Source organism: Gekko japonicus, unplaced genomic scaffold (genome assembly GCF_001447785.1).
Source record: "Gekko japonicus isolate JY-2015 unplaced genomic scaffold, Gekko_japonicus_V1.1 scaffold899, whole genome shotgun sequence".
In the NCBI taxonomy this organism is placed as follows: Eukaryota; Metazoa; Chordata; class Lepidosauria; order Squamata; family Gekkonidae; genus Gekko; species Gekko japonicus.
This window is the reverse complement of record NW_015163113.1, coordinates 566,445-581,446: the sequence shown is the minus strand read 5'-3', so window position 1 is coordinate 581,446 and position 15,002 is coordinate 566,445. Positions and strand designations below refer to the sequence as shown.

Genomic DNA, 15,002 nt, shown 5'->3' with positions numbered 1-15,002 from the left:
GTTTTCCCTCCCACCCCCACCCACTCCAGGGCCGACATCCAGCCGCAGGGTCCGTTTCCCCCCCCCCAACCCCACTCACTCCAGGGCCGGCGACTGGAGGTGCAAGCCTCCGGCTGCCGTGTCCGTTTCCACCCCCCACACTCCAGGACTGGAGACAGGAGGCAGAAGCCTCCGGTCGCCCACTCCCTTCCCCTCCCCCACCACCCACTCCCAACAGGCACTGAGGGGAATGTAGGGTTGCCAGCTCTAAGGAGGGAAATACCTGGAGGTTTGGGGGGTGGATTCTGTAGAGGGCAGCATTGGGCGGGGGGGGGGCGGAAGGACTCAGCAGGTATAATGTCATAGGGTCTACCCTCCTAAAGCAGTCATTTTCTCTAGGGGAACTGATCTCTGTCATCTGGAGATCAATTGTAGCAGTGGGAGATCTCCAGGTCCCACCTGGAGATTGGCAACCCTAGGGGGAAGTCAGCTGCACAGCAGGGGGTTGAAGAGAATGGTTTGATGGCTGCTGGGCCAAGATTGGCAACAATAGTTCCCCAGGAGCCCCATCGTAAATGCACCAAACAATTCCTCAAGATTTTCCAAAACACTACTCTGTTTTGGGCTCCTGGGGAACTTTGAAGTAGCACCAAAGCTTTAAGATCTCTCCAGCTGTCACCTGGAGACTGGCAACAGCTTGTCTGGAGTGTGGGCAGTATGGCATTGTATCTGTCTGAGGTCCCCCTCTTCCTCCTCCTCCTCAAATCCCACCCTCAGCAGGCTTCATCCCTAAAATATCCTGGAAGTTTCCAACCTGGAGTTGGCAACCCTATATCCTGGAGTTCCAACCTGGAGTTGGGAACCATCAGCCAACCTTTATCTGCCTGTCTGTCTTAAGTTTTACAACCCCCCCCCCACAGCCTCTGCCTAGGGAGCAGCTGACATCATTCTCCTCTCCCAACTGAAAATTCCAACTGCCTTGCAGGGGGGGGGGGGAGTTTGAGGTGTGGAATGGAGTGTGGTCCAATCAGCTTCCATATGCAAATGACATTGGAACGCTGGGCAGGACTGCACAAAGCAGCCAGTCAACCCTGCCAGTGTTATCTGAGTGGCAGTTTTTCCGGCCTAACACTAAAGGCGGGCATTTTAGAACTTTGGCACCCACTATTCAATTATATATAAAGAGAGATTGTTATTCTATTATGTGATATGAAATAGTATGTATTTTATGGAGTTTTAAATGTTTATGGTTATGCCAATTAGGTACAGTGTACCGCTCTTGTTAGCTGCCCTGAGTCTGTTCGCAGGATGGGCGAGGTATAAATATATTAAATAAATATAATAAATAAATAAGCTTTTCAGTGGCAACCCCAGGATTATGGACCAAACTCCCCAGGGAGGTCCGCTTGGCCCCTTCACTCTTGACCTCAAGAAAGCAGCTGGAAATGGTTTCATTCATGACAGCATTCGATTAATTTCAGCTCTTCTGCCTCCTGGAAGATTTAAATTATTGGTTTATGTTACTGATTTTATGTTTTTTGCTGTGTTTTATTGCTGCTTACATTGTAAGCTGCCTTGAGTTCCTGTAACGTAGAAAAATAGCTAATAAGCATTCTATTAAAATAAAAATAAAATAAATAAAAAAATATGCTGCCCTGGGGTTTGTTGAGTGTGATGGGAGGTGGGAGTGGGCAGTTGTCTTTTCATTCTCCGTGTGTTCTATGGTAGTGTTTAGATTGATGTTGCCCAACCCGATGTTTATGCAGTGTGCCTTGATGCCAGCATATTTCTGAGGACACTGGGATTGCATTAAGATAACAGAGGGATGCGGAATGGTACAGTATAGCCTGACCTCATCAGACCTCAGAAGTTAAGCAGGGTTTGTACTTGGAAGGGAGACCACCAAGGAAGATTTGCAGAAGAAGTCAATGACAAACCACCTCTGCTTAATCAACTTGCCCTGAAAACCTTATGGGGTTGTCGTAGGTCAGTCATGACAAGGGCACTCTACACATACACACACAATAGCACAGGGCTTAGTCACCATCCTAAGCCATTCAGAGGTGAAGTCCAGGATTACTCCCTTATAATTTCAGAACTATCAACACAATCCTAGGTAGAAGTGGACTGGAGTAACCCTGCCTAGGATTCTGCTAGAAATCTTGTAAGATTCTTTTGCAGTTTTTAGTTTAATAGGAACTTGAGCAACTGAGGGCTTAAGAGGGAAGGACAGTATGGAGATCGTGACTAACTGGGCTGTTCATCCATGAAGATGAGGGGCAACCCCCCCCCCCCGAAATCTTCACCTCCTGCTAATGCTGTTCAAATTAGGCCCCTTCGCTGACATTTATTAAGCTAATCTGACAAAAGCTTCATCAAATATCAGTTTTCATAATGGATTCACTGTATTCTAACTGCTTGGATAGAATTAATTTTATTTCAGGCTTTTTACTGGAAAGACACACTCTTAGAATATTACAGATTTTTCCCCCTTCCCCTTCTTCTTTTTTTGCTATGAAATTATCTTCTGGGCTAAGTGGAAAGGCCAAAGCTGGTGGAACTAATGTTTGATATGGAGTCCAGCTTGCTGCCGGCACAGCGTATTTGATAAATAGTACTCAGCACATCTGTCAACATACCTAGCATCGAGGGCATTCAAATAGTTGTAAAGCTTCTTTTAAAAGAGTCTTGCAAGATAGGCTGGTATTATACCTGTATTTAGGGTTGCCAACTCCTGGACTGGAGGCCAGGAAAGGCGGGGTTTGGGGAGGGAAGGGACCTCAGTGGGGTATAATGCCCTAAAGCAGTGGTCTCCACTGTGGTGCCTGCCGACATCTTGCCTAGTGCCCACCAAGTGTTTCTTAGAAAGTGGGCGGGGCCATGTGGCGCTTTGGCTGAGTAAAGCTTCTGATTGGGCATCGGACTTTCAATTACTTGGACAGGTTTTTTTTAAAAAAAACCCACTGCAGCTGTCACCATAGCAGAAGGGTCTTCACTGTGCGACTGAAGGTAAACCACGGAAGCCATTTTGTGGCAGCCACTATGCTTTGTCAGAATTCCAAAGGTGCCCACGGGCTCAACAAGGTTGGTGACCTCTGCCTTAGAGGATATCCTCCAAAGCAGCCGTGTCATCCAGAGAAACTGATCTCAGTCTGGAGATCAGTTGTGATTCCTGGAGATCTCCAGGCCCCACCTGGAGGTTGGAAACCATACCTGTATTTCACATAGTGCCCGATAGCCGCTTGCCTAACTGTCCATGAAGCAAGATTTGAATTGGCTGACCGTTTACACTTCTAGGTACCAAGCGACACTCATTCTTCATTCAGTTTCACACTGAAAGCTGGATTAACGTTTTTATTCTAATTTAGGTCCTGCGGTCAAAAGCTCTTAGTTCTAAATGGCCTTACTCTGGAGTGAGCTGCAGTTTTTTCCGTTCCAAGACGCTTTATCAGTCATGGGAAGAAAGTGTCCCTGTTGTCAGGACCTGGTCCACAAACGTATTATTTTTGCGTACTTACTCCAATCGTGGCAGAAGAGAGATTACCCCCTCCCCCCCCCGGGATTTCTCTCCGCTCTCTTCTGTCCTGTCCATCCTTCTTCCCATCCCCCCCCCAGTCACCGGCTCCATCTCGGATACGCCTCCCTCGTCCTCACCGACTGCCTTCCCTCCCAGCCTCTTGTCACCTCCTGTGCGGCTCCTGCCCTTTCCCCTCTGCCACACCCCCTTCCCTCCTTTTCTCCCCTTGCAATCATGCTCTCCTTTCCCATCCCCGGCTGCCGAGCTTCACTTTCTTCCCCCTCGTCTCCTCCCACGTACACATCCCGCCCGCCTTCCTGAGGCGCTTCCTTTGCCAGCCTGCCCGTGCCCCGCCCTGCGACCCGAGGTTAAACGAGGAAGGGAAGAAATCAGCGGAGGAAAACTCCGCGCCGGGTGGAAGAGCCAGCGCTGGGGAGGAGAGCTCGCGCAGTACGGGCAGCGGCCGCCTCTGTGGAGCTTCAGTTTCCCAAATGGTCACGTGCCTCGCGCTTATGGGGGAGGGGGAGGAAGAGGAGGAGAAAGGAGCGCGGCGCGTGCGCAGACAAGGGTGGGCAGTTTTTGCTGCTGCCGCTGCGCTGGCCGCTTCAATGCATCTGGAGTTGGCTGCTCGAAACTAGCACCTTGGAGAGCTCCTCTCGCCCTGCCGCTTCCTGGGCTCGGACGGAACGAAGCCGGAGAGGACGGCGGAGCCGCCGTCTGCCTGGCCGCGTTAGTCGCACGCTGGCTGGCTGGCTGGCAGGGCAGCGGCCGCCTTCCTATATGAGAGCTGGCAGAGCAGCCTCTGAGCCCGACGCTCGCCTCTCGCTGTGCGGCAGCCGCCAGAAGCAGCCCTGGGCAGGCGAGAGTTAAAGCCGTAAACCCACGTAAGCGCTCGCCCGCTCTCGCCCCAATTGGGAAGGCGGCCGTGCCTCCTTTTCGCTCGCCGCTGCATCGACAGCTCGCGTTCTTGGGCATCCTTCCTCCGGCCCGCGTCCTCTCCTGAGCTCGCATCCCCGCTGGGCTTGGTGATCCATCAGGGCTGCTTGGAGCTCAGCGGGCAGAGGAGGGTGGTGGTGGAGGAAGGAAGGAGGAGGCGGTCCCCTTTGTCGGGCATCCTTCCTTGGGCAGAGGAGCCGGGGAAGGGAGGGCATCTTGGAAGTACCTCGAAGCTTGGCTTTGTGCTGCCGCCGCCGCGACCACCACCACCACCTGCCTTCCCCTTAATTCTTTTGTCGTTTCCATCTTAGAGCTGCGGGCGCCGGAGGAGGATTTGCAGCCAACATGTTGGACCCGTCGTCCAGCGAGGAAGAGTCGGATGAGATCGTGGAAGAGGAGAGCAGCAAGGAGGTGCTGGCCCCGGCGGCCTCGGGGCCACGGCTTTCCCCCAGCCGGACCAGCGAGAGCTCTGGGGGCGGGGGCGGGGGTCTGCAGCCCAGCAGCCGGAGTGGGAGCAGCGTCCGGCCTTCCAGCCCCAGCCCTTCGGTGGTGAGCGAGAAGGAGAAGGAAGAGCTGGAGAGGCTGCAGAAGGAGGAAGAGGAGAGGAAGAAGAAACTGCAGCTCTATGTCTTCGTCATGAGGTGCATCGCCTACCCCTTCAACGCCAAGCAGCCCACTGACATGGCCCGGAGGCAGCAGAAGGTAACAGCCCGGCTGGGGAGGACAATAGAAGGAAGGAGACCTGCAGGGAGGTATAGCTGGGGAGGGGGACCTAGACGAGCAGCCCCAGGTGGGGAGGCTTAGCACAGGGGGAGAGAGGCCCCCCTCCTCCAGAAAGAGTTAAGACTGCAGCTCAAAGTTCCTCAGAGGGGGTCCAAGTGAAGAAAACAGGGCCCCTTCCCAGGCAAGTTTGCCTGGCCGCCAGTGGGCAGAACTGCTGATGGACTGGCATTCTGACTGCTGGTGGTTTCCCTAATCTGAAAAGTGCATTGAGAGCCGGGATCTCCTGCCAGCCAGCCTGTCTGGGAGGTTATTCCTGGTCCTCCAGACTCACAGGGAAGGAACTTGCTGGTAGTTTGGGAGGCTTTGGAACCCAGCTCAGCCCTGGACTAAGTCCAGCCTCTTGTCCACTACGCTACAGAGACGAAAACCAGCTGACTGAGCTCGGGCTGGGAGCTGTCTGCAGCAGTTGAATGCAGCACCAGAGGTGAGGGAGCAGGAAGGACGTGAGGGGGACTGGAGAAGAGGCCTGGCCATGCCTCAGGACAGCTGGAGAGAGATCATGGGCAATTTAGCAGAATCACCCCCCAAAAAAGAGGAGAGGGAAATGAAACCCTAGTGCAGCCCAGGTTAATAAAAAAGTCTTGGCATGACTTCCCTGCCTGGGTTGTGAGAACACTGGCAATGGACAAAAGTCCCTTTCTCCAGTCAGATGATCTGTATCCTCCCTTGGCCACTTTCCCCTTGTGCCTTATGTAATTGCGGCTGTTGCCAGAGGGGCCTGTCCATTTCCAATAAAATCATGGGGGGTGGGGAGAGAAGGGGATTACAGCAAGATTTTTCTCAAGTCCTGCAGGGCTCCTTCGCTTCTCCTCTGCGTTTCACTCCACTTCCCCCCCCCCCCTTCATCCAAGGTGACTAGTGCTGCACCCGTCTGGGAGAAGCAGCCAAGCTGTTGCTCTCCGGGAGATCTGAGCAAAGGTTATGCTGGCCCAGTTGCCTGCTGTGCTCGTGCGACTGTGAGAACCAATTATTGCATCAAAGCTTTTGTGTCCCTGCTGGAGAAGCCCCGGCCATAAGCCTGCTCGGTGCAGCGTTTCATGTCTAACAATAGCCTAACATGCTTCACGCTAAGTTCAGCTCACTTTCTTTTGCTTGTCTCTCCCCCCACCCACCCCAATTGGGAACAGCATAGCAGATGACTTCTGCATCATTCTTAGACCCGGTGAAGTGGAAGCTGCAGAACCCACACTTTAGGGTTGAATTGTTGCATGTTACTGAATGCACATGCATCCTCCACAATGAAATAAAGCAGAGGGGCTGTGGTTTCTTGGTAGAACATTGGCTTTGCATGCTGAAGGTCCCAGGTTCAGTCCCTGGCATCTGCAGTGAAAGGGATCAAGTAGTAGGTGATGTCCATGAAATCTTCTTGAGACCCTGGAGAGCTGCCGTTAGTCAGAGCAGACACTGCTGACCTTGAAAGACCAAGGGTCTGACTCAGTATAAGCAGTGTCATGTGTACTATTAAGTTTTCATACATTGGAATGGGAATGAAAGTCCTTTACTTCCGTTTACTTGCTCTCTATTGCTCTCCTAGTTTTTCAGAGACTAATTAATCCAGTAATCATTCTCCTGCTAATGTATTTTCTAGTTATCACTGAACACGTTTAATATAAGAAGTTCTTTATTACTGTTTGTTTGTTTGTTTGTCCTGGCTAACAACTCCATATGGCGTCATGGATATCCTGATTTTACAGACAGGGAACTGAGGCCAAGAGATGGGAAGTGACTTTCCCAAGGTCAGGCAGAGAGTTCCTGTCAAAACAGGAGTTTTCAGTGCATCTTAGATGCATGTCCAAAATCATTACCTTCTCAACCTGAGTACGCAGTATGGTATGATGTATAACCTGATCCTGAACATGGTTACTAGGAAATTATCCCCACAAAGTTGAACAGGACTTTCTGGGACCTAGGCATACAACCTTAGCCTAAGAAATCCCATGGAAGTAGGCAGCAAAACTCCCAGTGATGGATTTTTATAAATATTTATTTGATATAACGAAAAGATAAAAAGAGTAGACATCAAAGTTATGAGGACAACATACTTACCCAAACCATAAAAAACCCTGTGAAATTAAGAACTCTCGTTCTCACCTTTTGCTGCAAAACTCCCACAGATTTAACAGCTCTGAGTTCTGCTGTGAGATTTTGCTTCCAAATCGCAGTCATTCATTGTGCAATTAAATCAGCACTTGGACTCTTAGATTACTATCATTGAAGTAAACTTCAGGTTACGATGTTCACAATTACCGACTGGTGGGTAATCGTGACCAACAAGTTGATATGCTGAAGGAAAGGAGCAAACACAGTCCTGTAAAGGAAGGTTGCAAAACTGAAGCTCCTTGCCCTGGAGTATTCTCTCCAGGATCAGCAGTGCTATTCATACTAAAGTGGCGGGGGGGGGGGATAAGATCTTTAGATGATAAAGAAAATTAGAACACAACTAAGGCTGTTTTGGCCAGAGAACGTCTGCATTTCTGAATGAAAAACCAGCTTACTGTGGTATGAGAAAATGTTCAGCAAGAGCACTGACATTACCTGCCAGATACATTTGCAATGCCACGATACATGGCAGCCCACAGTGCAATCCTATGTTGAGTTACTCAATTCTAAGCTCATTGAGAGTAGTGGCTTTGGACTGATGCAATGCTGTTTATGATTGCATTGCCAGTGTTCCAGCAAAGTGCCAAACAACAGGAAGGAAGCGGAGGGGGGCTCAGGTGGGCCTGGAGTCAGGCAATACAGTTTGGCAGCCAATGAAAAGAATTGCTATTGACATTTTCAATTATAAGGGCACGGTCATCTATCAGCTAGGCAAACATAACAAACTCGTTTGGGTTTGTGTGGTTTGCCCGGGAAACCAGGCAACTCCATAGCAGCTGCTGCCTTTATTGTTCTGTAGCCAGCCGAACCAACTTCTCACATGATGTGATTTTTCCCCCCTACAGTCTATTTTTGCCATCATTGTCTTTTTAATCTGGTTCATTAAAAGGAAAGCTTTAGGGACCCCAAACAGCTCCAGTTGGACAAATGACCTTTCTAGACCACAAAGTCTGGAGGACATATCGATGGGAATGACATTCGTTTCAGTTCTGTCACGCCACAAAGCTATTATTAGCCCATCAAAGCATAAGGAGGTAGAAAAGGATATCAGGGCAACACAGTTGTAGGGAAGAGTTTGATGCTGGTGGAAGGTCAGAAACTTGCACACTTTTATTAGCTGTGTGGGCTCTACTGATGGTAGTGGAGGTTATATTTTGTGCTTTGGCCTTGGGAATTGCATCCTATTGCAACCTGCAGACACTTTGCCTGTTGTCATTTTTACCCTACTGCCTTACAAGTTCCCCAGAAAAGAAAGTTGTAGATGAGACATTCTATAGGTCGTGTGAAGAAAACTTAATCTGAAGGTAGAGGAAGGACTAGAAATGGTGAGCTCTGATGGGAGTGACAGGAATTCAAATGCTGGCTCAGCCAAGGATTTACTGAATGGCCATGAACCATTCATCCTGCTTTGCTATCTGTAAAATTGGAACATTAATTATCTGCTGAACTGGGCTATTCTAAGGATAATGGAAAAGATCATAAGTTACCTTGTGTACTGTAGGGGAAAGAAATCAGTCAGATTTCACTGAATGATCATTAATGTTGCACCTCAGAAAAACAGAAGAAAAGGCAGCGCGGTTTGTTTTTTTTAAAGGATGATGTTTAAATAAGTATGAGGACATAAAGCTGTCTTATACTGAATAAGACATTTGTCCATCAATCCTGATATAACCTCCTCTTGATGGTCAGAAGCTCCATGGGGCATCTCTGTTTGAGAGTCTGTTGTCTGTAAATGTTGGGGACTGAATGTGGAACCTTCCATATGCAAGGCCACAAGCTATTGTAGCCCCCATTTTGTATCTAAAATCAGCTCCATTTTAGTAAAATGTTAGCCTGTAAGTTGATTTTGCCATATAGAAAACAATGGGTGGGTAATTCGTTTAAATGCTAAGACATTTGTAAAACCGAAGCAGAAGAAATGTGACAAAAACTGCCTAAAAAGGCAGAGAGCAAAAAATGAAAGGGAATTGCATTTCTGAATTAAAGATAGAGAGACTAATTGAGATTCAGTAAACATAACCTTATGTCTTTTTTTTAATAGGCAGAATCAAACTTCTGAATCTTGTATGTGTTAATGCTAAAGGGGGGAAAATATCTCGTATCTCAGACCTAGTTTTGAGAAGCATTTCAGCTGTCTGCCTTTAGTATCTCCAGAGGTATATTCTTCTTAAATTAGTACTTTCATGACGGTTGAGTGAGAGAATTCCACCTCGTGCTCTTACGTAGGCGAAATCCCTCTCAACTTAAACACTTTACCTGATATTTGCATCTCAGGACAACTCTGTAGCGTTGCCGCTAATTGTGACAAAGCCACTGCGCGTGTTTCTGTTTCCGTTTCATGAATCGGCAGGTTTTTTTAATCACTGGGAGATTAAAAGGAGGATTGAGTGGAGTTCATGCTCTTTCCGTGGCCTGTTGTAATGGCCATAAATATATCTAGATTTCAGCAACTGGAATGGTTGTTTTCAAGGGTTGTTTTTTTTAAAAAAAAAATAGTGGTTGTGATACTAGCACGTGTGCCTCTCATCGAGACAGATCGGTTTTAGCAAATGGATTTTCTTTCCTACATTAAAATGACTCATTTGTTCCAGATCTGTGGGAACTGTTGACAGAGATTTTAGCACTCTGAGGCAGCTCAGAACTCACTCGGCTTTGTTTTGTTTTTTTGGCTTTCCCCCCCACACACACACACACCACTTTCATTATCCCACCATCCAAAATGTCCCAGGGCCAACTTCGCAGAAGGAACAAGGCAGTCTTTGGCAGGCGCACACACACGCTCATGACTGGTTAAGTAACGAGAGCCTCTCCCTCTGACTTATTGATCAGGAACTGGGGACTGGAAGGTGCAAAGCAGCTCCATCTCTGTGAGGGACTCACGTTAGCATTGACTGTGACTTACTAAAAAGCTAATAAGAGTACTGTTTGCTTCGTGACGCTCGCCAAAGGCACTGGGGACTCTATTGGAGCAGTTACAAGAGCAAAGAAAATTAAATACAAAAAAACCCAACAACCCCATTTCCCCAAGCATGAGGAACACAGTCAGGGGAGCACTACATTGTAAGGAATTCTCCAGAGTGGCCTGAGTCAGAGTCATCATGGCAGGAGAAGACACAGAATATCAAGTGGGCTGGGTAGGGTTGCCGGCTCTGGGTTCAGAATGCCTGTAGATTTGGGCGGTGGAGCCTGGGGAGGGTGGCATTTGGAGAGGGGAGGGACATCTGCGGGGTATAATGCCTTAGATCCCACCCTTCAAAGCAGCCATTATCTCCGGGGAAATGGATCTCTGTAGCCAGGAGAGCCGTCATAATTCCTGAAGATCTTCGGGCCCCATCTGGAGGCTGGCAGCCCTACTGCTGGACCTAGTTTCCCCATGTTGAAAGAGTTGCCTGGAAGTATCTCTACCGGAATAGGCCCAGCTGTAGCTGCAATGGCTGAACACTTTGAGAGAGCTGCTTAGCTAAAAGAGGGGAGCATTCGTCATTCCCTTTAAAACCAACGGAAGGGGCCCAGCATCTCCCAGTTTGGGGAGTCAGGTGGGACCTCAGCGGCTGAGAAAGCTTTTGGTTAGGGATGAGGCCTGGCGGAATATCTCTGCCTTACAGGCCCTGCGGAATTGCATGAGGCCTGCAGGGCCCTGATGGTGTTCAATGGAGAGTTCCACCAGGTTGGGGCCAGGACCAAGAAGGCCCTGGCCCTGTTCGAAGACAGCCAGATGTCTTTGGGGCCAGGGGTCACCAGCAGATTGCTGTCCAAGAAGCATAATGCTCTCCCAGGGACATACCAGAGCAGCTCATCCCACAGATACGTTGGTCCCTGACTGCTCAAGGCCTTAAAGGTCAACACCAAAATCTTGAACTTGACTCGGTACTCCACTGGTAGACAGTGCAGCTGGTGCAATGCAGGTTGTATATAAGCCATCTGTGACATTCCCGTCAGGACTCGTGCCACCGCATTCTGGATCAGCTGGAGCTACCGGGTCAGTTTCAAGGACAGGCCAGCATAGAGAAAATTACAGGAATAAGACAGAGAATAGCAATACTGGCAGACGACACCAAATTATTCAAGATGGTTATTTCCCAAGCTTACAGATCCTAAGCTCCAACAGGATCTCCTTGAACAGCATATGTGGACAACAAAACAGCAAACTGGACAATAAGAGCTGTGTGATACACATAGAAACTAATGGTGTGTGGGGTTGTCACTATCCAAGTAGAGAGATATTGTGGGCTGGGCTCTCATCAGACTGCTCACTGAAGACTTCAGTTCAGTGTGTCATGGAGGTAGGTAAAAAGCAAATTCAGCGGTGGGGTTACTAGGAAGGAGACTGAAAAATAAAACTGTAATGCTGTTGTGTAAATCTGTAGTTTGGTGTAGTGGTTAAGTGTGCAGACTCTAATCTGGGAGAACCAGGTTTGATTTCCCACTCCTCCACTTGCAGCTGCTGGATGACCTTGGGCAAGCCATAGTTCTGTCAGAGGTGTTCTTGAAAAGAGCAGTTTCTGTCAAGAGCTCTTTCAGCCCCACCGACCTCACAGGGTGTCTCTTGTGGGGAGGGGGACAGAAAGGAGTCTGTAAGCTGCTCTGAGACTCTGAGTGAAGGGTGGGGTATAAATCCAATCTCTTCTTCTTCTAGTGCAGCAACCTTTAGAATGCAACTTTCTGTGAAAAGGAATGCTCCATCTCCTAGATCATTTAATTGCTCATTGCTGAAACTTTTGTGGCTCAGATGATAAAGGTAAAGCTCAGGCCTTTTAGTTCAGGGGGAAAAGACAAGGAAGGATGCACCAGTGTGGAGCAAGTGGACAGACTAGAATTCAGTCGATCTCAAGAGATAGATCTGTAGTGGTTTCAGGACAAATGAACAGAAGTACTCTTCTATGCAATGCAGAATCAATGTATGGATTGCGCTACCCAATGCCATTAGCTTAGATTAGACAGATTCATGGAGGATAGACCTCTCAGTAGCTAGCTAAATGGAGCTCCTTTGTTCACCAGGCATGATAACATCAATGTTTATAAGAACCTAAGTGTTGTCTTGCTCGTTTCAACCAAGGTCCATTTCATCCAGCATTCTGTCTGCAAGAGTAGCCAACCAGATGCCACTGGAAACTCATAAACAGAACGCACAAGCAAGAGGAAATGGTCTTTGCTAACATGTAGGGTGGCCAGTTCTGGATTGGAAAACACCTGGAGATTTTGGAGGTGGAGCTTGGGGAGGGTGGGGTTTGGGTCCACCCTCCAAAGCAGACATTTCCCCCAAGGGAACTGATCTTGATCATCTGAAGATCCATTGTAATAGCGGGAGATCTTCAGGTGCCACCCGGAGGTTGGCAACTGTACCATCATGTTCTGCTGATGGGATTCCAAGGCTATCTGACCAGCCGCTGGACTAGATGGGCATTGATCTGATCTGTTCCTCCAAAGGAATTCTTATTCTGGCAGCCATATGAGAGCTCAGGTGATGTAGAGGTTAAGATGTTAGACTAGGAAGACCTAGGTTCAATTCTGCCCTGAAGCTTGCTGGGGCACTTTGGGGCACAACCTACCTCATAGGGTTGTTGTGATAGTAAAATGAGGAAGAGAGGAGCAGATGCCCTGCTCTGAGCTCCTTTGAGGAAGGCTGGGGTAAAATGCTATAGATGTAGATGTTCTGATGAACAATGATATCATAATGCCATCTTTACGCCTACCTTCAGTTGCGTAAAAAGGAGTGCTTTTGTTTCATCAGGCTGAAAAGTGTGATGTGAACAAACTGTAAAATACTGTTGTTGTTGTTGTTGTTGTTGTTCAGTTCCGCAGTTAAGTCCGACTCTTGGCAACCCCATGGACCACATCACTCCAGGCCCTCCTGTCCTCCGGAGTTTGCTGAACTTCATGTTTGTTGTATACTGTTGCATACTGTTAGAACTGCAATATAATTGCATGCGCTTTGGTTAAACGCCGATGACAAATACGAAAGCTGACAGAGTTGTGGACATTTCCGTGATTGCCACCTGCAGTGGCTTTATAGTGTCCATCATCTATTGTTAGGTTTGCTAACCAACCTGAAAAAAACAAACAAATGCCCTGTCCATTTAATCAAGGCTTAATAGGATGTTATTTACCAGGTGATGTTGTTTACTTCCATGCCATGAAAGGGACAGGTCATTTTTTCCTTCCAGGTCTATTGGCAACCCTGTTATCACCTCCACCCTGCTGCCCCCAAAAATGGGAAAGTTGATTTCTTTTATTAGATTTGTTTCTATTTGTATTAGTAGTGTGCAAGTGTTGGAGTTATACAGAACATGTCCTGAGACAGATTATCAAACGGGAAATGGGCAAGACTAATGAGCAAAATGTGACCTTTAGGGTTCAAACAGACAAAATTAGTAACCAGGAAGGGAATTACAGTCTGTTGTCTAAATACCTAAATGGAATAAATATATTCATACACAGAGAATTTAGAGGGGGAAATTCATTTTTACCCAAAGGCTCACAGTCTGAAAATAGGCAAGGCCCCGGAGGGAAATGAGCAGGGATGACAGAAAAGGAGCTTGGGGTATAGAAAGCAAAGGATAATGTCCCCTGACACTTGATGTAATCCAGGTTGTAGGTTCCCCCTTCTGGGAATGGTGATGTTAAAAAGTGGAAGGATTTGGTGGCTGACTGCTGAAGACAGATGCTAGTCAGAGGGACCAGCCCTCCAGTCATTCAGCAGACTCCCCTAACCTTTAGTAGCTGATGTCATTCTTGGCTAAAGAGAACATGTTGGAGGAGACAGGTACTTAAGAGCACTTTCCTGAGAGTAAGCCCTACTGAATAATATCAGATTTACTTCTGAATAGACCTATTTAGGATTGCTCCCGCAGAATTGCCTGGGAGTCAGTGTCACTGAATAAAATGGAACTTGGCTCTGAGTGGGACCTGCTTAGGCAGAGTCATAAGCTCCTCCTGAAAATCATTTTGGAAGATGCGGTAGATGTGCTGAAAACCCGCCTGCTTGTGATACTTGGGACTCAGAATGTATTCTCTTCCACTGTCTTCAAATTGCCTAAAGATGCTGGAATACTCTGTGTGTGAGAGAAACCTTTCCCTGTAGCATGTGACTTGGCTCACCTGAAGGAGTCCTGGGGGGCTTTTTGGCCTACAGCCTACAATTGTTTGGATGGGGATATTGCTCAGAGCAGCTGCTTTGCATGTGGAAGTGCAGTTATAGGACCAGGTGGGGGGTGATGCGGAAGACTTCTATTAGAGTCTCTGGAAATACGTTGACAGTCAGAGTAGACAGTTATGACCTTGACAGCCCAATGCTCTGTCTCGGTATATGGCTGCTTCATATGATCACAGGGATTATGCATATTTATCTCTGAGTCAGTTAGAGAATATCTGCTCCTGCTTTTTGACACGCAGTCGAACTAGCTGGCCTCTTAGTCCGATCCAGATATAGGCCTATTACGTTTTCATACCACCCTTCTCCAAGGAGCTCACAGTACTGTACTTGGCTTTCTTCTCCTCTATTTTGGCCTCAGGCAACCTTATAAAGGTAGGTTATGCCTGAAAGAGAGAGGATGGGACAAGGTGAGCTTCCTGGCCAAATGTGGATTTGAACCTGGGTCTCCATTGGCCCAGGGCCAGCTTCTGCCACTGTGTGAACACCCATGTCCTTTGACTCCATAAACCCAAGGAGCTCTGCTGTATCTCTGCA

At 48.1% G+C, this 15,002-nt stretch overlaps 1 protein-coding gene across 4 annotated transcripts in view; it reads left to right on the top strand.

Annotated features, from left to right (window-relative positions):
* Positions 1 to 4,777: 4,777 nt before the first annotated feature.
* The window catches only part of CADPS (Ca++-dependent secretion activator), a 517,458-nt gene continuing 507,233 nt past the window's right edge, over positions 4,778 to 15,002 (top strand). For all 4 annotated transcript variants that reach the window (XM_015406842.1, XM_015406839.1, XM_015406838.1 and 1 more), the window contains exon 1: positions 4,778 to 5,134. In XM_015406842.1, coding sequence (XP_015262328.1) covers positions 4,778 to 5,134 — 357 coding nt within the window. The remainder of the gene's footprint in view (positions 5,135 to 15,002) is intronic.